We start from the raw sequence: 24,271 nt of genomic DNA, 5'->3' as shown, positions 1-24,271 counted from the left end.
ACACGGACAACCACACTGCTGCCAGGCCTCCCTTGCTGTCCACTGCATTATTTTCCTCCAGCCACACATCCATCTTTAATGAACTGTCAATTAAAACACCAGGCAGGGTCAATTTGCCCGCCGAGGCCTCCCAGAGATTCCTAGCCCCGAGGGTGGGGAAGCCAAGAGAATGACAGCGGGGCTGGGGGGTGGGGGGTGGAATGACACGTTTCCAACTAATGTCTTCAATGTGCTTAATTTTCTTCAGCTGCAGTCAAGGGAGGGGAGGTGGGGGGGGAGGGGAATCCAGCAAGGGCAACACCAACAGCCCCCAATACGGCCAGCCAGGAAAGGTCTCTGACCACCTCTAAGTATGTGCTCAAGACAACAAGGAGTTCAAGGAAGTGGCAGATTTTCAGGAACACGGGAAACTGCCACTGGGTCCATCCAGCTGAATACTGTCTACACTGATTGGAAGTGGCTTTCTGGGATTTCAGACAGGGAATCTCTCTCTCATTCCTACCTGGAGATGCTAGGGACAGGACCTAAGCGACTGGAAGGCACACTCAAAACAGGCTCGTGCAGAGACACAACAGGCACCCCCCATTCCTTTTAGGGAACAGGTTGAAGAGCTCGCTGGTAGAGGGATGGAAATGCTACCTGCTGTCAGGCAGCTTGTTATCACAGAAAACTACAATGCCAGTCGCATGGCTTAGTGATAAGAGCACCCGCTGCTCATGTAGAAGGTCCTGGGTTCAATCACTTGTTATCTCCAGGTCGGGCTGAAACCTTGGAAGAGCCGCTGCCAGTCAGTGTCAACAACACTTGAGGAGGACCCAACAGCTACCGCTGAATCAACTTGTTTATAAAACTCTGAAATCTTCCAGATTTGACAGAACTCTTGCTAGTGAAACGCGAATGCCTGTGAAATTCAAAAGTCTGTATACTGCCCTAAGATGAATTAAGAGAAGGGAAGGGGAACCAGTGGCCCCCCAGATGCTGGACTCCCACTCCCATCAGCCCCAACCAGGCTGGCCAATGGTCAGCGATGATGGGAGCTGGAGTCCAACAACCAGAGGGCCCACAGGTTATGAGCCGCCCTTGATCTTCAGCTGCGTACACACCATACAGTTAAGGAACACCTCACCCACTGCATTAATACTGGCACCTGTAGTTCATTAAGGGTGCTGGGAATCGTAGATTGGTGAGGGGGTAAACTACAGCTCCCAGGATTCTTTTGGGGATGGGATACGCTTTAAATGTATGGTGTGTGTGCCGCCTAAGTGAAGGCAGACATTCACCTCTTTAGTAATCTCCTAATCTGAGAGACTTGCATTTTTTTCAGACCCGAAGCTGTTTTTGCCAAACATTGGATGAGACCTTTCTCTCTTTCTTTCTTCCTCTCTCTCTCCCCCTCCCCACCACCCACCCATTTGAAAGAGCGCGGCGCTGACTTGGTAAATAGAGGAAGTGGAATTGAACTCAATTATTCCAGGCACAGCCAAGGCTCCGGCGAGACGCCTCCATCTGCAGCCGGAGAAGCAAGCGTCTCCGAAGGGATCTGGCAGTAACAGCCAGCTGGTTCCAAATGATGCACTTCCTCCTTCCAGAGGCTGGCCAAGGATAGCAGCTCAGCCGAGTAGATGGGAACGGAGGAGAGCCTCCTCCTCTGTACTCGGCTGGGCAGCTTGAACCTCAGTGCTTTGGCTCTGCAACGGGGCCATCGCTCTGGACCCACAGGAAAAATAGGGCAGTTCTCTGATCCAACTCTTTCATGGGATCAGAAGCCGCTTTCCAGAGGGGCTTTTCCAGCCTCCAATTCCTGGGCTGGCTTCTCTTGCCAACTTTTTAACCAAGCTGGATAGAAAAACAACAAGAACCCGGTTTTGCTCAAGACATAGAGAAAGCGTTCAATGGCAAAGCACAATCTCTGGCTCTGGCTCCACCTACTGTTGGCCTCCCTTTCTTCTCCCGCCACTACTTCCAGCACCCATTGGCTGCCAATGGGCAGGTTAAACAAACTTTCTCCATACTGTACTAGGACAGCTCCTGCACTGAGCACAAGCAAGCAAGACTTTGCCAAAATAACTCTTCTTCCGAGTCTAGGTTGCCTCCAGTCTAGTCAGCATTTTGTGGGAGGGATCAGGCATAAACCAGGTTTGCTTAACTATTTGGATAAAGTACTGTTGCCCCAGAGCAACAAATAGGCCTACACTTAGAATGACACACACAAGACAGAGTTTTGTGATTACAGAAGTGATGAGGAAGTATCTGGATGTAGTCTAATCTCCACATAACCTATGTCGAATAAACTCTGTACATATAGGTTCAGGGGAAGAGCACTTCTAGCCTGGACAAATACAGAGTTCTGGACGACTAGGAGAAATCATGCTCAGAACAGCAACTCATGCAGATTCCCATCAGGCATCCTCCTCTTTCCCTCAGCTAGGAACAACTTGCAGTTTGAAATTCTGCATAGCTGCTGCCAGTCAGTGTAGACGGAGAGCCGATAGACCAATGGATAAAGCAGCTTCCTGACATCAGGTGCCCATGGCAAGTGATTCAAATTCTTTCATTTGCCATGAAGGAAAATATTTTTTCTTCCTCTTTTTGAGGAAGAGGCACTCCCCAACACATTTTTTTTTGGTGTGCCAACTCTCCCCTGAGCTCGCCTGTAAGAATCCACAAGTATTTTCCACACAGCCACACAAACACAGCCCCTGCCAAAATATTTATCTCAAGACAGTTCATCCTCCCTTTCGCAGTCACCAGGAAAGCACACGGAGAGAATGTCTGCTGGCGTGCAAAATTCTGAGCTGAAGGATATTGGGGGGGGGGCAGGAGACAGAGTGATTTATTGGCAGTTTCTGGAGGTGGGGGGGGGGGCAAGAAAGAGGAGATGCCTGATTTTGCCAAGATAAACAAGAACTGGTCAAAGCCCTGTGAGGACAGACAGCCCCAGCATGCAGAGACCCAAAAAATACGCCTGGTTCAGCTGACCAGCCCTCCCTTCAGGAGGAGTGAATTTCTCTTTCAAATCCCCCTTTCACCACTCTCCTCTCACAGACTGCAGTTAAATAGGAACAACTGACCCATGCCCATGGGGGTGAGTGGGGTGTGTGTGTGTGTATCCAGGGATTTTGAGAAGGCTTGCTGGTTTGGTGCCTTAAAGCCCAAATTCTTACTCAACCTCGTGCCCTCCAGCTGCTTTGGATGAAAACTACTAGGAACACAGGAAGCTGTGAGTTTGTCTATGTAGCTTGGTACGGTCTACACTGGCTGGTAGGGGCTTGCCAGGGTTTTAGGTAAGGGATGTCTCTCCTGGAGATGCTAGGCAGCGAAGCTGGGACCTTCTGCACACAACGCAGACTCTCTGCCATTGCGTTGTGTTCTAGCCCTTAAGACACAGATGCAAAGGAAGCTGCCTTTTACTGAGATAGGCCATTGGTCTATCTAACTCTTTGCAGCGTACACTGACTGGCAGCGAACTTGGGGTCTTCTGCATGCAAATAGATGCTCCATCACTGAGCTGTGGATGATAGTTGTGGTCCAAAACAGTGGAAAGGCACCTGGAAGCCTGCCTCTTAAACAACCCAGCATTCTGCAAATAAAGAGGCGATTATTCAGTTCCCATCAGGTCAGGCTCCTGGTTTTAATTGGGGAGGGGGTTGGCACTGGCACCTTGAACGGGCCCACCTCCTTGCCACTGCCCATTTTCCTGCTCTTGGCCTCTGGGCCAAATTGGCACCACTACCCACAAGGAGAAAGGCACGGCAACTCCCCGCTGATGTCTTCTTCCCCTTTCGTCTCACATGCTTCACGCTCAGCTTCCCAGTATTTGGGCTCAGAGGACTCCTTTGAACAGCTTCGTTAATTAATTCCACACAGCTCTCATACCCGGTTCTCTCAAGGGATGCCAGTATATGCGGGCAGAAGGAAGAAGTTTCAAAGCATCTCTCTCTGGCTCCCCAAGATGCGGAGAACCCAGGAAGGGCCCTGCTAGACCACAGACACTGGCCCCCGACTGGCAACTGGTTTCCCACAGTGGACCTGAGCAAAATCCATCACCCTCTCCCGCTCGCCACCCCCAGCAATTAGTGCATAGAAAGAGAGGGAGCTGCCTTATACAGAGTCAGGCCACGGGTCCACCAAGCCTAGCGTGTTCTACACTGACTGGCAGCAGCTATCCAGGGTTCCAGGCAGAGAATCTCTCCCAGTCCTACCTGAAGATGCTGGAGATTGAACCTGGAACCTTTTGCCACAGTTCTTCCCTGAAGATGTAGCAGAATAGGATGCTGCCAATTCTGGCAGCTGGTCCATTGAGCTCAGTATTGCCTACCCTGACTGGCAGCGGCTCTCTGGGGTTTCAAGGAAGGGACATGCCCAGCCCTACCCAGGGATGGAACATGGGACCTTCTGCATGTGAAGCAGATGTTGTTAGCACTGAGCTACAGCTCATGCCGTTGCTAATACTGGCTAGAATTCAAGCTACGGTAATAGTTGTGTGGGTCAAGGTGTTTATAATGGATCATGGGAACTGCTTGCCACGCAGGGCCAGGTTATAAGGGAGCAAGTGTGGTCACCCAGTAAAGGATGGCTCATTAAGGCAATGGGGATGCTGTCCCACCAAATTCAGTCTACCCTCAGCCAGCGGCCCCACCTGCCTGCCTTCTTGGGGGTGGTGATGGATTTAGCAGGGAAGAGGAGAACAAAACTAGAATGAGTCTGCTCTGCCTGTCATTGGCTCTGGCTCCACCTACTGCAGGGAGCCCGGCCTGCCACCCCACATACCACCAGCCACCATTGCTTTGGAGGTGGGGCCCACACCAGCCCCTAGCAAAGGACTGCTAATTTCCGCAAGGTGGCGAGATTCCTCCCCTCTCCTACCAATGTGGGTCCAAGAGGCCAAACAAGCCACAAAGACCAGGCACCTTTGTTCCCCGTACATGGGGCCCATGCCACTGACCCACACAGACAGCCGGGACGGGATGGGGGCTTAATCCATCTTGTTATTTCTTCCCCTGCCCTGCCGAAAGCCGGGAGAGGTCGCCGAACAGGCCCTAGAAGGCTGGCGTTAATTGCTCTCCAGACTGCAGATCGATAGGAAGATTTTAGCTGCTTGCTGGCTCCATCCTTCACCTTTTCCAGAGGACGGGGCCGGCGGGCGGGCAAGTGGGCGGGGGGGGGCGGTGTATGAGAGAAGAGGTGCGCGGCTGAAACGAGATGAGGTCATTTTGGCAGCGGCTGGGGTTTTCATAAGGCAGCTTGGGGAATTGACCCGGCAATCGACTGCCGTGTCGATAATTTTCTGTCACTGGGGATAGAAAATGGCTCTGCGCCTCCAAAGTGCCGGAGGAGCCAGCCTCCTCCCCCGGCTTGTCCCCCACCCCCCAGCCTGCTCCAACACCACCACTGCTCTCCCTCCCTGGAAAGCAGCCAGCCTTGTTCAGAGCCTCCTGGATCATTTGCGGATATTAAATCTCTACCCTTTCCCCTTTCTGCCCTTCATCTTCCCGTCAGCCGCTCTCTGGATCTTCCTGCTTGCATTATCTAGGTTTCATCCCCGGCACGAAGGCAAGGCCATGTGTATGTAAACACACACACACACAGACACACACTCTTACACTTGACTCACACGCACAAGTTGTCTCTCGGGGAATGCATCATTATGAACACAGAAAGCAGCTTTCTACCAAGTCAGACCATCGGTCTGCCTAGAGCAGTACCGTCTACACTGACTGGCAGCGGCTCTCCAATGTTTCAGACACAGATCTCTCCCAGCCCAACCTGAAGATACTGCACCTCTGCTCTGCCATTGAGTTACAGTCTCCCCAAGAAGAGTTGGCTTGCATGTGTGAACAAGCCACCGGTGATAAAACTGCCTTAGCACCCTGTGCACAAACCTTTTTCAATGGACACAGTGGCAGATTCAGGGAAATGTAGAGATTCAAGAGTGAAGGAACAGGCCCAAGGAGCAAGGCTGGATGAAAGCACTTTGGGGGCCCAAAATAAGGAACCTCTTCCTTATTGCTTTGCAGGGGGTGGGACTAGATGTCCCACAAGTTCCCTTCCAACTCTAAAATTCTATGATTCTATTATCCCCCCTCCAAGCAACACATGAAATAAGGTATCACAAAATTAGTCTTGTGGCATCTTTTTAAAAATTGTATTCAGATGAGCCCTATTAAGCTTAAGACTTTCTGAAATTAATGGACCAAAGCTAGTCATGTCTGTTAATTTCAGTGGGTGCACTCTTGAAGCATGGTGGGTGCAACCCTTATCAATTTATTATGATATTAGGTTTTGTTAATTATGAAAAAAACCCAAAACTTCTGAGCATGCAAAGTTCCATTGTAACTCTCACCAGAACAAACACAAAAACCATTTTGCTGAAAAGAAAATACTCTGTGCACGGTAGCCATCTTCAAATATCTTAAGACAGGCTTCCTCAAGCTTGGCCCTACAGATGTTTTTGAGACTACAATTCCCATCATCCCTGACCATTGGGTCCTGCTAGCTAGGGATCATGGGAGTTGTAGGCCAAAAACATCTGAAGGGCCGAGTTTAAGGAAGCCTGCCTTAAGGGGTGTCACATGGAAGATGGAGCAAGCTTGATTCTCCTACTCCAGAGGCCAGGACTCGAACCAATGGATTCAAGTTACAAGAAAGGAGATTCCGACTAAACATCAGGCCCATCTTTCTGACGGCAAGAGCTGTTGGACAGTAGAGTAGACTCCCATAAGAAGTGGTGGATTCTCCTTTCTTAAGTTTTTTAAAGCAGAGGTTGGATGGCCGTGTGTCATGGGTTCTTTAGTGGAGATTCCTGCAATGCAGGGGGGTTTGAACTATGATTCTATGTGCCATTTCAGTTTTCAGTCACTTAACCCATCACTGTTTTTTCTCACTTCCCAGCTTCGCCCAGCCTAACCTACCTCACATGGGTGCTGTGAATATAAAAGATACAGAGTGTTGAGGAAACAAGTGTCCATGAATGAGCCCAAGGAGAACCCAAACGTTCTGCCCTAGTAACAATTATCATGCTGGTTTTGTCTTCACACCATACATTTAAAGTGCATGGCTTCCTCCAAAGAATTCTGGGAATTATAGCTTAGTACTCACAGAAATACAATTCCCAGCACCCTTGACAGGTGTTTTTTGGGGAAGAGGAGTAATGTGCTTTAAATGTTTGGTGTGGACATCAGACTGAGCTACAGTTCTAGCAGCAGTTGTTTTCCTGCCCTATGTCCCAGCTGCACAAACCTCACTGTACACCAAAAAGGCGAAACCAGGAATGCCCAAATCACAAATAGGCATTCAAAGCCCCCCAACTGAAAAAAAGCTTTGAAAACACAGTGGAGGGGTTAAAGGAACTGATATGGCCAAGAAAAAGCTACATCAGGGCTTGGAGAAGCACCTCCTCTCACTCGCCCCTGCCCATCTGGGACCCATGCCCTGCTCTGCACGCTCTTAAAAACCCACATTTCCCTTTTAATCAGCCAGTAAGGAAATGCTCTTGCCAAGCCGCCTCATCTGTTGAGGTGGCTGGGGATATTCCATCACACCCAACCATCTGTCGGGAAGAAATCACTCCTTTCTGCCCCACCTTTGGTGGCGAGTGCCGGCGGGCTTGCCTTGACCTGATGAGCTCCTCTTGAAAGGAGGACGGTTCCATCACCCACCCAAGTGGCTTGCATAGCCTTCATCTCTTCTCCCCAAAGCAAGCAGCTCCCTCCCCCTCCCCAGCCCCCACCAACCCACTTCAGTTCATGTTCCCTCTTTCTTTCCCTGGCTGAACATGCAAGGTAGCAAACAGGAGGAAGGAAAAGCAGAGGCTTCGAAAGCAAGCCTGAAAGTTTCAGTTTGCGTTATGGTGGCACTCATTCACATGAAATGGCATCCCCCAATCTGGTGCCCTCCAGCTGTTTTGGACTACAACTCTCATCAACCTAAGGCAGAACAGCTGCCATTAAGAAGGCTGGAGTTCAGACAATATGTGCACTCTGAATCTGAAACAGGAACGCCCATGCCTGGGAGGTATACAAGTGCTCCTAACTCCAGGGGAAAGTTCCAAAGGCAATTGTGCACACAAAATACCATGGGTGCAAACACTGAGATGGTTAAGAAGCATTCTGATAGGACTAAAAAAGGTGCCCCCCAAATCCAGCTCAACTATACTTATGTCATGCCTTGTGAACAGCCCTGAGATCTTTCGATGAAGGGCAGTATATATATCTTAACAACACCTTTACCTATTCCTTTCCAAGTCCTGAAAAGCCCATAATCATTTTTCCAGGTCCTTCTCTGTCGCCTGCCCAGCAATTTATCAACATCTGTCCTGGAGGAGGGTTTTCCAAGCAAGGCCAGGCTGACCTTGCAAGACCAAAAGGGCAATGAAATCGCACTGCAACCCACTCAACCACACCTCACCTGCCAAGCATCAACTAGAGTTGGATGCGCACATAAACAAAGCGGACATTAGGGGGGATTCTGGAACAAAAGGGCCATAAGCCCAGCAGCCGGAGCATCTGCTTTGCATACACCAAGCCCCTAGTTCAGTGCCTGGCATCTCCAGGTAGGGTTAAGAAGATCCCCTGCCTGAAATCATGAGAGCTGCTGCCAGTCAGTATAGGCAACACTGAGTTAGATGGACCAAGGGTCTGGGTCAATATAAGGCAACTTCATACATTACTGAACAGTATTCATTGTGTTGATGAATTTGTTGTTGTTAGCTTTATATACTATTGTGTTTGATACTACAGTGTTTGCAATGTTTTTTTGTTTTAAATGCTACTGTGAGCACCTTTCAACATTTGTTGTTGGAAAAACAGAATACAAATATTAACTCAACTCAACACAGCTAGGTCCTGAAATATATCCATAGAGATGTTTAGGGTCACAAAACTGGCCCAAGGGATCTCTCCCCCACCAGCAGAAGATACAAATGGTCTCCCCCCTGCCCAGTACAAAAATCAGCCACATATTAAATAAATTATAACATTTAACAACACTTTTTAGCACCTCACAGATAGGAGGGTGTAGAATTGGGTGGCAGTCAGCCTGTTCAAAAGGCCTGGAAAGGCCATTGCTGTTGTTATTATTATTAGTCACTTTTCTTACAGAGTGACCCAAAGGGACTTACATGGCAGAGCATAGCCATCGTGGCTGGTAGCCATTGATAGATGTATCCTCCATGAATTAAAAACACAGCCATACAGGTAAAAGGCAGGATTTACAGAGCCCAAATAGGTCACAATGCCACCATCAGAAACAATTAAACAGTAACAAAAAAAGAACAGAAATACAATAGTAATAGGAGAACAAAGGTTCTTATAACCAAACAAATCTGGAGGAAAAAAGAGGCCTGCTCCTCTTTAATTTAAAAATGTATCAGATCCCCTTTCTTGGCCAGAGCAGAACCACAGCTTATGTGTAGTCAGAGACACTTTAAGAAAGTGGAAATACTGGGCTGGTGGGTGTTGTATGTTAAAAGGGAGAGAGGTGTTCGCCACAGCACCCCTCCAAATCTGGAATCCAAGGCCATATCCACACAATATATTTAAAGCATTTTTGTGCCACTTTTAGCAACTATGGACAATTCTGGGAACTGTAGTTTATTAATGGTGATGGGAATTGGGAAGTCAGCGAAGCTCAGCACCTTTATCAGACTACAGTTCCCAGGATTCTTTAAGGGGAGTCATTAATTTTAAAGGAGTGCAAATGCTTTCAAGCACATGGTACGGCTGTGAACCAAACTCTGCAAACAAAGGTACACTCCACCTGAAAATTCTGCACGCTCCCAACGTCTGCTTGCGTTCTTAAAGTACCAATTCCACAGACAACCGTCGCTGCCACCTACCTGTGTGGAAATAGGGGCTCATGGTGTACGGAAAGCCAAATGGCAGCGGCTGCGGAGGTGGGAGTGAGGCCGGTGGGAGGTATTTTGCCTCGGTTTTGTTGATGACTGGGCCGAGGAGGTGGCTGGGCGACTCGGCGCTGGAGGAGCTGCAGGGGGCGCTCTGGCTGGCAGATAAATCGCCCAGTTCCTTGGCGCCATCGCAGGCTTTCACTGCCTCTTTGCATTCCTTCAGCTCGCCAGCCAGGCTGCTGCTCTCGGCCTTTGTGCTGTCCAGCTTCTCCTCACTCACGTCGGCGTCGCTCTCAGAGTCTTTCATTTCCTCCTCGTTGCCGTCAGGGGGGCGGCTCTCCGACAGCTCTTTGGATTCGCTCTGGCCAGGGGCCTCGGCCCGGTGGTGTGTAGACTTCCGGTTCCCCCTCCGGCTCCCTTGTTCCTTGGGCGGGGTGGTGGAGGCGCTAGGGATCCCGTGGTTGAGCGACAGGAGTGGGGTGTTGTTATGGCGGAGCACCAACATGGCGTTCCTCCGCGAGAGCTCGTCGCGGAGCGGGTGCCCCTCGGGAATGTCGTGGACGTTGCGCAGGGCCGGGTGGTCCGGCGGCAGGCCCGGGTGCAAGCTCATCGGGTCGCTGGCCAGGAGCCGCTGGCGGTGGAGGTTCTCCAACTCCTTCTGGCGGATGATCTCCGCTGACATCTCAAGCCTACATGGGTGGAGGCAAATGGGTGAGACAGGTTTGGGAGGACCTGGGAGGCTCAGGGTCAGAGTCCGACCTCTCTGCCACAGACCCACCATGCAGCCGTGGGTAAACTACCCACTCTTGTCTCCAAATTGCAGTGTCCCACAATTAAAATGGGATGTGAAAGTGATCTACCTTGTAGGGTTGTTGAGGGGGGGGGGAACCCATCTGAATACAAATGGACTGTGATACTTGCACAAACTCAAAACAGTACATCATCTGAGGCCCTTATTCATATGCCTCCTCCACAAGAGGTCCGGCGGTTGGCAACACAAGAATGGGCCTTTTCTATGGTGGCTCCCCATTTGTGGAATGCTTTCTCTAGGGAAGCTTGCCTGGCACCTTCGAAACCTATTTTCAGGCGCCAGGCAAAAACCAGGTCTTTGGCTGATTAACATTCTATGGCTTTAAAAATGTGTTTGGGGGGTGTTATTGGTTTGTTTTTGTTTTATTATGAATTTTGTGTTCTCACTTGTATTTTTATGTTGCGGTCTACCCTGCATTCTTCGGATGAAAGGCGGTATACAAACAAACAACAGCAGACAAAACAAATAGCAGTGGTTCAGCAATGCGTATTGGGTGTATCTATGTACTCAGAGCAGAACCACTGAAATTAATGGGCCCAACTGAGTCACATCCATTATTTTCAATGGGCCTACCAACCCTTGGAAGAGAGTTTTATCCATCTCCCTTTCTGGCAGTATTTTTCCACCCCAACATCCTTGCATCACCCAGGCAATTCTGCTTCCCCCTCTCCCTGCTTCCAATTGCAAAGGTCTAACATGGGAGAAACAAAGTGGGGGGGGGGCACTGCCAGGCAAATTGCAATGCTTTCCAAAACTCCCACATCCCAGGGAGATTCCCCAGCCTCCCATCTCTCCCCCTTAAGGAGAGAGCCCTTGGAAGGGAACGATGATAAACGTGTCTGGCACGGCCTCCAACTCTTTGGCTCAATGAAGCGTACCAGCTAATCTCTCCTTCTCAAAGGATATGCATGAGAGATCAGGGATGAATTCATGGCCAAGGCCCCCACCTCCCACAGCTCTAGCTAGAACAGGGGTCAGCAAACTTTTTCAGCCGTGGGCCAGTCCACTGTCCTTCAGACCATGTGGTGGGCCAGACTATATTAGGGGGGGGGGGTGAATGAATTCCTATGCCCCACAAATAACCCAGAGATGCATTTTAAATAAAAGGACACATTCTACTCATGTAAAAACACACTGATTCCCAGACTGTCCGCGGGCCGGATTGAGAAGGGAATTGGGCCGCATCCGGCCCCTGGGCCTTAGGTTGCCTACCCCTGAGCTAGAAGAAAAGGAGTGGGCCTCCCCCCCCCAAAAAAAACTGTCTTGTACAGAGTCAGGTCCTTGGTCCACTTACTTCAGTGCTGTCTACACTGACTGGCAGTGGCTCTCCTGCGTGTCAGGAAGGGGGTGCTTTTCAGCCATACATGGAGCTGCCAGGGCTCGAGCCTGGGACCCTTCTGCATGCAAAACAGCTGATCTACCACTTCAGCCCTTCCCTTCCGAAACCTAAGTCAGGCCATTGGCTCATTTAATTCAGTACTGTCTACACCGACTAGTAGCAGCTCTCCAGGCAGCAGTCTCTCCTGACCCAACCTGGAAATACCAGGGATTAAACTTAGGACCTTCTACATGTAGAGAAGATGCTCTCTCACTGAGCTGGGGCCCGTCACCATCAACTGTGTGCTTCTAACCTGGCAAGGTTCTGCTTCCTCAGCATCTCTTGTTGTCGTGCAAACATCTCCGCTTGGGCTGGCTGTAGAAACCCGTAACCTGTGGGAGGGAGGGAGGAAAGAGACCTGGAGGTTAACACAAATGCATGGTTGTTCAGATGTAGTGTTAAATTCAGACGTGTACCATCCCTTCACGATAGTCAATCAATAATAATAATTAGGGATGCATTGCAACAACTAATGCTGATCTCCATGTGCTACATTTCGGCTAGATCTATTATTTTCTGAGTGTTCCTGTAACTTCTTTCGGAGTGACTTGAACTGCGTTTTCCTCATTCCATTTCACATAATAAAATTTGCTCACCCTTCCCTTGAAACTGAAGCCCCTTGTTTGCAGTGTCCCTAACTGCTTAGCTTTGGAGAAGTTTCCCAAACTTGTGTCTCCACTTGTTTTTGGACTACAACACCCATCATCCATAGCTAGCAGGACCAGAGGTCAGGCATTCATTATGTTACAGTGGTACCTCGACTTACGAATGACTCGACAACCGAATTTTTTGACTTACGAATGGGGCAAATGGCCTATGAATTTCTTGACATCTGAACGGAAACCGCGGTGGTTTTATTTTATTTTTTTAAATATTTTTATTAATTTTCCAATTAAAACCAATTATATCACATTCAATATTTCAAATTATACACATATATATATCAATCAAACCGAATGTTATGCCAAATCATCTAAAGAATTTTTTATTTGGGTTCCCATGCTTCAAGAAATTGGGAATTCCTCGCAACTGTCCACTGCCGTCTTTTTTCTAAAGTTCAAATCGTCCTCCAAGTTCATAATAATCCAGATCTTCCCCTTACAGTCACATAGATGTTTTCACTTTCCCAGCCGCTGAGATAAATATCAAACAAAGTTTCACAGATGTTCTTTCTCCTGTGTGAGTTAATCAGTCCAGCCTCCCCATAAATCTTCTTAATGGAGCTCCTTGTTGCGTCGAAGCAGCCCGAAGCAGCGCCATCTCAAAAAGCTCAAATCACTTTCGCTTTCTCTCATAGCCATGAAGATTCACGATCATTATAGAATTTACAGCTTTTTCAGGCAGGAGACCCAAACATCAAACCATAAACTCTTGGTAAATTAATGGATCTCCTTGCCCTATAGCTGAACTTAACTTCAGGTCGCTGCTCCAATTTAAAGTGCGTCACAACTCATAAATCCTCCGAGCGCGTCCAGAACTCCTTCCGCCCGACTAGGGGGAGGCTTTTCTCATCGACAACTCCACTCAAGTGGAGTAACAACAGTTATAAAGTTCAACTCACACAGTCTTTTGCTTCTCTTTCACTCCAAACAAGCCAGGACATCGCGTCCGGGAAGGTACGAGGCAACAATATGAAGGAAAAATAAAATAAAAACTCCCTTCCCTTATCGCTCCGTCCCCATCAATCCTTCTTCCAGATGCAGTACAATCTTTGACTCCTCTCCTTTCAGCAGCATAAATTTCTCAGCAGTAAACAGCGCTTCTTCCCCTCCTTCTGAAGTATGTCCATAGATTTAAGCCTAATTATCTTCTTTAACCATGGAAATCCCCGCCATGCAGATTAGCATCCGGGAGTCCTGGCCCTCGTAAGTGCTCAGCCCAAGCTCCCCCCACTCCAAAAACAGTCGGAGTGGGTCTGGGGGCATCGCGGGCCAGCGGCCCCTCTCCGTAACCCCCGGAGAGGGTAGGGGGTTGCCATTTACTCCCCTAGCAACCGCCAAATTCCTTACGAAGGCCAGAGAGATGGAAAACAGGTCCGCCATTCCTGCAGGCGGAAACCGGAACCGGAAACCGCGGTGGTTTTAGATAGGGTTTTTTTGACTTACGAATTTTTAGATGGTGTTGCTTCGACTTACGAATTTTTCCGTTTCCAATGCATTCCTATGGGAAATCACATTTCCAATGGCGCTTTTCGACTAACGAATTTTTCGACCCACGAAGGTGCCTTCGGAACGGATTAAATTCGTAAGTCGAGGCACCATTGTAATTGTATTCCAAAAACAGCTAAAGACCCAAATCTGGGAAACCCTACTTTGAAGCATATTGAACAATAATTCCCTGGTGTTCTTCCGACGTGCCTTCTCCAGAATGCCCCTAGGAGCCAATCTTCACCGGCTTACTCAGCTCCTTTCACTCTGACTGGCTCCAAATCAGCACAAAGGATTAGAAGACTTCTTCTCGGTGGCTAAAAAGCTCTCCTTTTCATGCTGACTGGATGTGCTAAGATGCTAGGGACAGAGACCCTGCAGCAGAAATAGTAACAGATCTTTGATCTCTCCACACTCCTGGCCCACTGCACTCAAATCCAGCCTTTTGACGATTCAGTCCTGTTCCTTAGCCTTTCTCATCCCTGCTCCTGTTGGGGATGCAAGGGGCTAGCACCTTGGATTGTTTGCATTCAAAAGCATGCACTCCACCTCTGCACTATGCCTTCTGACTATGAAGGATGACAGAGGGGAAAATTGGAAACTACTTAATTCACAATTCCAAAAACAACACACAGGCAGCTGTGCTTCGAAATCCGTACTTCTCTGAATTTTTGCAATGCAGTTCTCCAGACAAGTAATATACACAAAGGCACATAAGGGGACGTTTGAATGAAAATGAATATATTAGCGAAAATATATAGAGACAAAAATGTGTGTGCTAGACAAAAGCACATACAAAGAATGCGTATATAATTAGCAGAGTTGCACACAAAAATGCTGACAAATTTTCACGAGGACTTTTTTTTTTTTAAGAGAAAAGGTCCATCTTGAGTTAAAGCTTAGTTGGGATACAAAACCGCATACCTCCCTCTCTCCTTGAACATTTTGCTGCATGGCATAAACCTCAGCACAGACAGGAACACTCACCTGGCGTCTGACACAAGGCTGAAGGTACCCCTAAAAAGGGGGGTCTCAAGTGCGGGCCTAATGCAATGTGAGGAGCGTTCTGAGGCGACAGAAGAGGGGGTGGATGGGACATCTCCCTAAAGGGAAAAACAACACAAAGCAGAGGGATGTTAAGCACTTTACTTGTGTGTGAGGAGGGGGGAGTGTTGGGCCGCATCCACACCATCACTTTAAACAGCTATGGCTTCTCTCAAAGGATCCTGGGAGGATCTGTAGTTTGTTAAGGGTGGTGAGAGTTATGAGGAGGTCCCTCGTCCCTTCACAGTCTTAAGAGTTCCCTGGGAAGAGGGATTGTCTCTTCAACTACTGTTTAACCATTATGAGAATTTTAGCTTTGTGAGAAGAACAGGAGTCTCCTCACAACTCTCAGCACCCTTAACAAACTACAACTCCCAGAATTCTTTGGCGGAAGTAGCCATGACTTTTCAATGTGGCATGGTTGTGCTTTGAATGTAGGGTGTGGATGTGGCCTTGACCAAGTCTGTAGAAGCTACACAGTTTTGACATGCTCCTGGCTAAGCACAGAAACACAGGGGCATGCTAAGCAACCCACAGTGAACTGGTGAGCTTAACCAGGAGAGGCGGGGACAAACATATGAACATACAAAGTGGAGTTTAAATTTCTCACCCTTCTTGTAAAGCAGGAGTGGGGAACCTATTTTGGCCCAGTGGCCTACATCTCATCGTTCTGCTCCTCTAACTTTGACAGGTGGGCGGAGACACCCACCTGCCAATCATCCAATACCAGTATAATGTCATTTGACTGATAGGTTGGGAGGTCCCACTCACCTGTCAAATGTGACCCACAGGGTGGTGGTTGGGAGAAGGTCTGCTTTGCTTGCGTGTTCTCTGCGATGAACACAGTGGTGAAGCAACACCCAGCAGGAATGAACCCTGCCCTCCAGCTGATGTCAGCTGACTGACTGATTGATTGGCAGGTATGGTAAGGGGGAGGGAATTACCTCACAGGCCAAACTGGACCCCCTGGTGGGCCGAGAGCTGAACAGGGGCCAGGGATCTCACTGTACCTGTTGTAAAACACCCATAAGGTGAATTAAGCTCCCTTGGTATATTGTTTGGACCAGTCTTGACTAGGAGACATTCTATTACTGGTCCAAATACTCAGGGAGCTCAATACTCTTCTCCCAATGGCCCAAACAATCCCCTCAACTGCCATGCATTTGTTCCATGTATTGTATTCTCAGGTGTTTGCTGGAACAGTTCATAGTGGCATTGCACAGTCTCCCATCCAGACAGCATTAAGCAAGGATGGGGAGCCGACTGCTCCCATCATCCCTGGACATGCTGGCTGGAGCTGATGGGAGCTGGCGTTCAACAGCATCTGGAGGGCCACAGGATTCCCATCCCGGCAAAAAAGATCAGGCAGCTCCACTTGGCTTCCTTCCACGCATGGGCTTTCAGAGCACACTCAAGGGAACCATTTGACTTGCTGCAATGGCTATGTCCCGCCTCCACAGCTGGAGGTAATCTACCCTGAATACCAGTTGCTGTGAATCACAAGCGGGGAGAGCTGTTCTTGAGCTCAGGTCCTGTTTGAGGCACCTGGTTGGCCACTGTGAGAACAGGATGGAAGGTTCCAGTTACATTCTCATGGCTAATGCCAGTGTAACCAGCTAAACTCCCCACTGGACAAAACATCTATGGCTAACAATCTTTTGGCTAATAAGGCCGGGAAGCCACAGCGATTTCGGAATGTTGGGTTTTTCTCAACTGGGAACAGACATTTATTTTTAAAAGGGCAAAATTTGCTTGAAAGATGACAAGGAGCCAGCAAGCATGAAATGTGTTTCCTTCCCCCAGGAGATGAGCATGGGTCCAGAGCCATACCCTGCTTGTCCCCCCCACCCTTCCAAACCAGCACCGGCTCATTACACAAAAGTAGCACAGGCTCTCTCTTCAATCATTAGTAGCTTATGGACATTTCTCAACACCAAATAATGTACTTGGGGGGGGGGTGGATTCTAGTGATTGAAGCTGCAGTGCTGTACACTCTCTTGTAGGAAACCCAGGGGCCACATGTCAGAGGTGGGTGGGGCCAGAGGGAAAAGTGGGCAGAGCAACAGGTGTAATTTTTGTGTTTGCACAGCCGTACAAAAGTCAGAAGTTTACAGAAACAGACATCTCTCCATGTTCCAACCAGGAAATCAAGAGACATTACTGTACTGCAGTTCAATGAAAAACCCAGCCATGCAAAAGTCCCTGAGGAGGGTGAGCAGCAGCAGGGAGTTGCCTGGGGAAGATCCTTGAGTGCCAAATTTGGCCCTTGAGGCTGAGATTTCTCATGCCAAGCAGTTCCTAAACTGAAGCCTGCCTATTCTTCAAAATATGCACTTCTCCAAATTTTACTGATCTGTTTTCCAACAGCAACAACACATTCAAAAACAGAATCAACATGGTTCTTTTTTTCAATTCAACAAATTGTAAAGTAAGGAACAAACGGGGTAAAATGAAGGTAAGTTGTGTTTTTTTGGGGAGGGGGAATGGGGAAACCGAAAAGAAGTAAAATGCACAGACTCACCCACTGTCAGTCAGGAGGAAAACTAACCCCCTACCCATACTAAACAAGGGGGAGACTACTAAATGGAGTAAAATCTCATCTCACAAGACCATTTATAAACACACACACCAGTCAACACACATTCAGAGACCAAGTGAGATAAAAACAGAAGGGGAGAATTTTTCCTTCTAATGAGACTACACAAATACTATGTGTGGGTAGATGCACACAAAGAGAGATATAACTGAGTGGATTGACATTCTCCCCTTCCAAGACCCAGGTCTCCATCCCCTTGTTGTCTCCCCATCTGTCCCTCTCCCCCGGCTTCCAGTCTGTCTCGTCCCGCTCGCTCCCCTCCTGTCCATCCCTCCCCGTCCCCCCTTCTTGCTTGCCCCCCCCAACGCCTAGCTTTCAGCTTTTCTCTCCTTCCCTCCCTCCTGAGCTCTCCTCTAAACTAATTGCACAGCTCCCGGTGTCTGGAAGAGAGCCACGGATCGATCCGTCGCTGTTGAAATGTTAATGCTAATCGTATAACGGCTCCGCCAGCGCCTCGCACTTCAGTGGCAGCGCCAATTAATCTCAGGTAACGCGGCGCATGACCTTCGGGGCTCAGCGCCGGGGCAGCAGCCAAGCGATGCTTATGTAATTACACCATGAAGTGTGTAATCACCTGCCCTAATCCCCGAGGCCTCACAATTAGCCGGGGCCCTCGGTCGCCGGGCTGCCAAGTGCACTGCCACTCCGGACAGCGGAGCGGATGAATAACGGACAATTAAAGCGGCCTGGCGGGGGCCGAGAGGCGCGTCCGCTCAATCGTAATTAGCTGTAATCATGGGGAGACGAGAGCCTGGCAGACGTGCTGCTTGTTTTATAAGAAGCAATTTGGGAAATCAAGTGGCGCTTAACCGTTTTGTGGCCAAGCAGGCACATCCTCTCCCACCCTACCCATCGCTGCCCTCCCGTAAACACTGGCATCAAGTGTGTGTGTGCGTGTGTCTCGCAGAGATAGGCACATCCGGCAAGGGCCTGCTGCTCACCTTGACTCCATCTCCCCCTTTCCCATCCCCATCTGTGTGCCTCTTTGCCAAGTGCACCTTCTGCCAGGAACAAGCCTCCACTTCTGTTAGGCCAGTCTTCTGGTTCCATTGGACTCCTCCCACACTACCGTTTGCCAATGAAACACCTCGCCTCCCGTATCAGAGGATCGCAGGGAGCTGCCTTAGACAGAGTCAGAGGCTCCACTGGTTCCGCCTAGCTCAGTATTGACTACACTGGCAGGAAGTGGGTCTCTAGGGTTCTAGCCATGGTTCCATGCCAGGGATTGAACCTGGAACCTTCTGCATGCAAAGCAGGTGCCCTACCCCTGAGCTTTCCCATTAAGACATGAGAATCTGCCTTCCACTGAGTCAGATCAATTGGTCCACCTAACCCAGGACTGTTTGCACTGATTTGCAGCAGCTATCCAGGGTTTATTTAAGGCAAGGGACGTTCTGAGCCATGCATGCACTGTCAACACTGACTGGCAGTGGCTCTCCTGTTTCAGACAGAAATATTTCCAAACCCTATTTGGGGTGGTGCCTGCACTTCCATCTAAGTTTTCATTCTGAGCAGCTTCACTGCTGAAACAACAACTCCCTTAGAAACTGGGGAAATGGGCAGAGGTGGAAAAATTGAAGGTCACTAGAATTGGCTGTAGCAATGATAGTCACCAGCTATGCCCCCTTCTGGATAGAGATAACTTAGCCATGGTAACCTCCAGGCTAGACTACTGCAATGTGCTCTACGTGGGGCTGCCCTTGAAAAAGACTCAGAAACTTCCAACTGGTCCAAAATGCAATGACCAGGTTACTGGCTGGAACTCATACAATCTCTGCTTTAAATCAGCTGCATTTCCAGGCCCATTGTCGGGTCAGCTAGGGGCAGGAACGATCCACAGGCACAATGCAGGAACGATCCAGCCCGTCTCTCCCATCAGCGTTCAGCGTGCAGCTCTAGGGAGTTCCGACAGCCCTTCCCGGCGATTTATTACGACTCATGTCTTGGAGACACTGAGCACATATTCAGAGTCCAGCAGAGATAAAATGCAGCCGGAGCCAGGCTGAGGTTGTGTACTAAAAGCTACATTATTAAGTGTAAGTCAGGACAAAAGAAAAACATGTCTCCTCTCGCTGAGAGAAGTCTGAAGAAGAAAAACAAAACGGAAACAGAATACAGCAAACATCCGCTCCTGTGATTCCAACAATCTTTGCTGGAATGCATAACACAGGCATGTGGCCTGCACAGTGAGAGGAATAGAAACCCAACACCCAATTCAAGGCACTCATGCATCTGGAGCCCTACTACATGACAGATTGTCCCCTTTCTTAGCGACCCTCTTGAGTGCCATAAACGACGGGGGAGGGGGGCTTATTTGTGGTTCCGCCACCTGCGGAAGTGCAGGGAATGCCAGCTCCAAAATTGTACACATGTGCTGACTACACACCTCTTTACCCTGGCCTTTGGCGGTTATGGTGTTTTTGTTCTGCCAGACCCGCTTCTTTTGCTCAATTTATACTGTTCTTTTCCATGTGGAAGTGTTGTACATCTCTTCTGAACTGCAATGATTTAATCTGTTCTCATAGTTGCAGATTCTATTGTTGTAACCTGCCCTGGGATTTTGTGGTGAGGGGGCAGGTAAGAAACCTTATAAATAAATACCGGTACTAAATAAATAATGGACACACACACACCCCGATATAAAATCAAAGGTCAGCTTGACTACACTTAATGTAATTCCAAAGGAAGTGGGTCAGAGTGATGTTGGTGCTCTGGCTAGGATTATTCTTCACTCCCCTCTTCTGTGCAAGGCAGAGTCTTGACTCTTCTCTTGTGTGAACTTTTTGGCTCCAGACTCTATTTACGGCAGAGCCTGTTTTTCTGTCTCTTTGAGGGCACATTGATTGGCTGTGACTCTGGGGCTTGGTGTGATTGCCAGCAAGATAAGAGGGAGGGGAGCTGTTGCCATGGGGCTGGAGAAAGTTATGCTGTGGTTTGTTGCTGTTGTGGGTTTCCCCCTCCCTCCCTTCCCTGGCTGCACAGGTTTTTGAAGAATTAAAAGGACACAAGAGAACACCACTGGTGTAGTAATTTGTATGATCGCAAAACCAAGGGGGCATTTACCCATCAATACAGGGCAAATGGGTAGGGTTTTGGGCACACACCCAATGACATATGACAAACTAGCATTGAGAAAACAAATCAGCATTTGTAATGATTGTGTGTGTGTGTGTGTGCACGCACACAACACACACACACCCTAGTCAGCGGCTGGCATGCAAAGGTATTAGGCAATTTTAACTGCATGTTGCTAAATTTGATATGTCCTTTAAGAGGAGACAAATGGTTCACGAGGCTTTAAAAGTATTGACTTTTCTTTAACAATAAGCGCTAATGGCCTTCAAATAATCAATACTTTAAGTCATTACGGGGTTACACATTATACCGTTAAAAACCCGGTGTATTGCATTTTTTAACCCCCTCTCCTCTTCCCCAATCACAAGCTCCCAGCAAGCTTAAGGGCTACCTTTTAACAAAGAGGGCAGTTGGAGAGGGCTGAATTCTAGGATGTGCTTGCAGACAGACAGACAGACAGACAGACAGACAGACAGACAGACAGGGTAAAGAGCCACTGCGAGGCTGTACCCTGCTTCTCAAAAATGGTCTGCCAGTTTGTTTCTGGGACCATGCTAGCGTTTGAAGTCTTTTACGACTGAGGCCCCAAATAGTTGAAAGATTGCACAGGTCTTTTGGGGGTCAAGAGAGGAGGGTCTCTTGGTGGTTCCACTGACCTCAGAAGTTCAGGGGTTGTAGTGGTTTGGGAGAGGATGTTCTCTGTGGTAGCCCTAAGCTGTGGAATCCCCTCTGCCCAGAGGTGCGTTTGGCACCTTCATTATATTGTCTTGCACCTCCATTAAATTGTTTCCAATGTGTGTACATGCACCTCTTTACCCTGGCCTCTCACATCTGCGGTGCATGTTTTCAGGACCCACCCGACTCCTGTGACTGTTATTTGTTTTAACTAATTTTAATTCTGATTTGTTGTAACAAGGATGGGTGCGATGGGGCTGAGACTGTGCTCCCCACATTAGATGGGGCACTTCCAACAGAGCCGAACCAGAAGCCGCCTTATGCAGAGTCAGACCACTGGACCATCCAGCTCAGTACTGTCTGCACTGGCTGGCAGAAGCTTTCTGGGGTGTCAGGCAGGGAAAGTTCCTAGCCCTACCTGAACATGCTGGGGACTGAACCTGGGTTCGCATATACTGCAGATGGCTCCATAGCCCTTCCGCATTTATTTTGCATTCGTTTAGAAAGCCAGCACCCAGTTCAGTCTCTATTGACAAGAGCTGTGAAAAGATGGCCTTTGATGAGAACAGAGAGTTGCAGACTGAAGGGGCCTGGTAGCTGCAGGTGCCGTAAGCTGGGCTGGCTGAATGGTGGAGTTCTAGAAGAGTGAAGGCAGCTTCCTGTGGTTATTAGGAGCATCCAATACCCAGCTGTACTTGCATCCAACTAAGTCCTACTCTGAGCAGACCCACTAAAATCAACGTGACTAACTTGAGTTCCTCAGAGTAGGACTCAACTGAAGGCAGCTCTTTGTACTTGTGATTGACTGCCTTACTCCCCACCCCACCCACCCGCTTCTCCAGCCCTAGCATTGGGGGGGGGAGAAATACCCTGGTTACCCCCCTCTTTTCTGCAGTGCCACCTTCGTAAAAGAAGCCCAAGTCACTGCCAGGCCTCTTCTTCCCTCCCTCCTCCCTCTCTGCCTCCAGCTAATGGCTGAATTCTTCAGTGGCTAATTATTCTTGCCGCTGCTGCATCCGTGAACTGACCTAATCCCTGCGGGTTCTCGACAGGAAGCTGAAATGGAATTTTAGCACCATGCCAAGACGCTTCCATTCCACCCCCCACGTTCTGTGCCCCCCCCATCACGACATGCATTATTGCCTGACTCCTGGGAAAGGCAGAGACCATAAATCTACCTGCAGTTTTGTTCCAAGCCAGAGTCTTGGGGGAGGGGGGGCGGGCCTTGCCCCTCCCGATCTCCCTACTCTGTTTACCCCCCCTCCCAGTCATCCAACCACTGCTATTACCCCCCCCCCCAATTCTCTGTCTACCTGCAGTTTCAAACACCCACGCCCTTTGGGGGAGTCCAGGCATACACAAAAGGAGCTTTGATTGACCTTGTTGACTAAAAAAATAAAAATAAAGGGCCCTGCCAAAAGGCGGGGCGGGAGAAGGAGGAAAAATTAACCCTTTAAACATCTCAATTCAGTGGCTGCGTACACACCATAAAGTTAAAGCACACACCCCACCCCCAAAAAGAACCATGGGAACTGTAGTTTGCTTCTCACGGAGCTACCATTCTCACTGCGTTAGCAAACTACAGTTCCCATGATTTTTTTTGGGGGGGGAGGGGCAAAGTGTTTTATAGCTAGGGCATATATACTATGTCTCCAACGTGCCTCCCCACTGCCCCCAAATCAAAGCCGTGAAGCAAGCTTTTTGGCCACACAGAACAGGAGGGAATAGTGGTATCTGATGTTAGAGCCAGACTTTGGCCGGGGAGGGCGGGATAGAAATAAAAGTTTATTATTTATTATGATCATTAAAACAACACCAATGTCTGGTTTGAATGCTGTAGTAGTAGTAGTTGTAGTAGTAGTAGTAGTAGTAGTAATATTAATATTTATACCCTGCCCATCTGGCTAATAATAATAATAATTATACCCTGCCCATCTGGCTAGGTTTCCCCAGCCACTCTGGGCGGCTTTCAATAGAACATTAAATACAGAATAAAACTTCAAACATTAAAAACTTCCCTAAACAGCTAAAGGCAGCAGGTATGCTGAAGAAGGTAAGCAGGCCTGGGGCTGGTCAACACCTGGATGAAAAGCTATTTGGGAAACACATCTGCCCCCTCCAATATCAAGACTACTGGGGTAGATGGACCCATGCTCTGATTGTGTCCATCTCCTATGCTCCTTTGTCATAAGGGAGGATGAAGAGGCAGAGCATCTGCTTTGCATGCAGAAAGTCTCAGGTTGAAACCCCAGCACCTCCAGGTAGGACTCAGAGAGACCCTTGCCTGAAACCTGAGAGATCTGCTGCCAGTCAGTTGAGCCGACTCAATATAAGGCAGCTCTCCATTTTCCTACGTGTTAAGGACCGTAGCTCAATGGCAGAGCATCAGCTTTGCACGAAGGAGGTCCCAGATATAAACCCTGGTCTCTCCAGGTAGGTCTGGGAACGTTACATCGCTGTAACCCTGGAGAACCATTGCCAGTCAGTGTTGATGCTACTGAGACGCAGTTCCCTATCTTCCTAAATGCAGCTCAGCGCTTGGGTTTGGAGGGAGGGGGAAAATATGCACACATGCAAACAAAATACCGTCCGGATGCTGGAAGCAAAGCAAACAACCGGAATAGAAATGGACAAGAGGGGCCCATTTCAGATGCTCCTTGCATTCTGCCTCCCCCACCTCCACCCAAGTGATCTTTCAGCC

General features: G+C 48.8%; 1 protein-coding gene across 17 annotated transcripts in view; it reads right to left on the bottom strand.

Moving 5' to 3' along the window:
- Window positions 1-24,271, bottom strand: part of SAMD11 (sterile alpha motif domain containing 11) — a 153,424-nt gene that overhangs the window by 12,217 nt on the left and 116,936 nt on the right. For all 17 annotated transcript variants that reach the window (XM_060276218.2, XM_035118490.3, XM_035118487.3 and 14 more), the window contains 3 exons: window positions 15,168-15,283; window positions 12,287-12,365; window positions 9,836-10,533 (listed from right to left, as the gene is read on the bottom strand). In XM_060276218.2, the coding sequence (XP_060132201.2) occupies window positions 9,836-10,533; window positions 12,287-12,365; window positions 15,168-15,283 (893 nt within the window). The remainder of the gene's footprint in view (window positions 1-9,835; window positions 10,534-12,286; window positions 12,366-15,167; window positions 15,284-24,271) is intronic.

Source organism: Zootoca vivipara, chromosome 6 (assembly GCF_965207765.1).
Source record: "Zootoca vivipara chromosome 6, rZooViv2.hap1.1, whole genome shotgun sequence".
NCBI lineage: Eukaryota > Metazoa > Chordata > Lepidosauria > Squamata > Lacertidae > Zootoca > Zootoca vivipara.
Note: the sequence above shows the minus strand (reverse complement) of the source record. Positions and strands in the feature narration are given on the sequence as shown.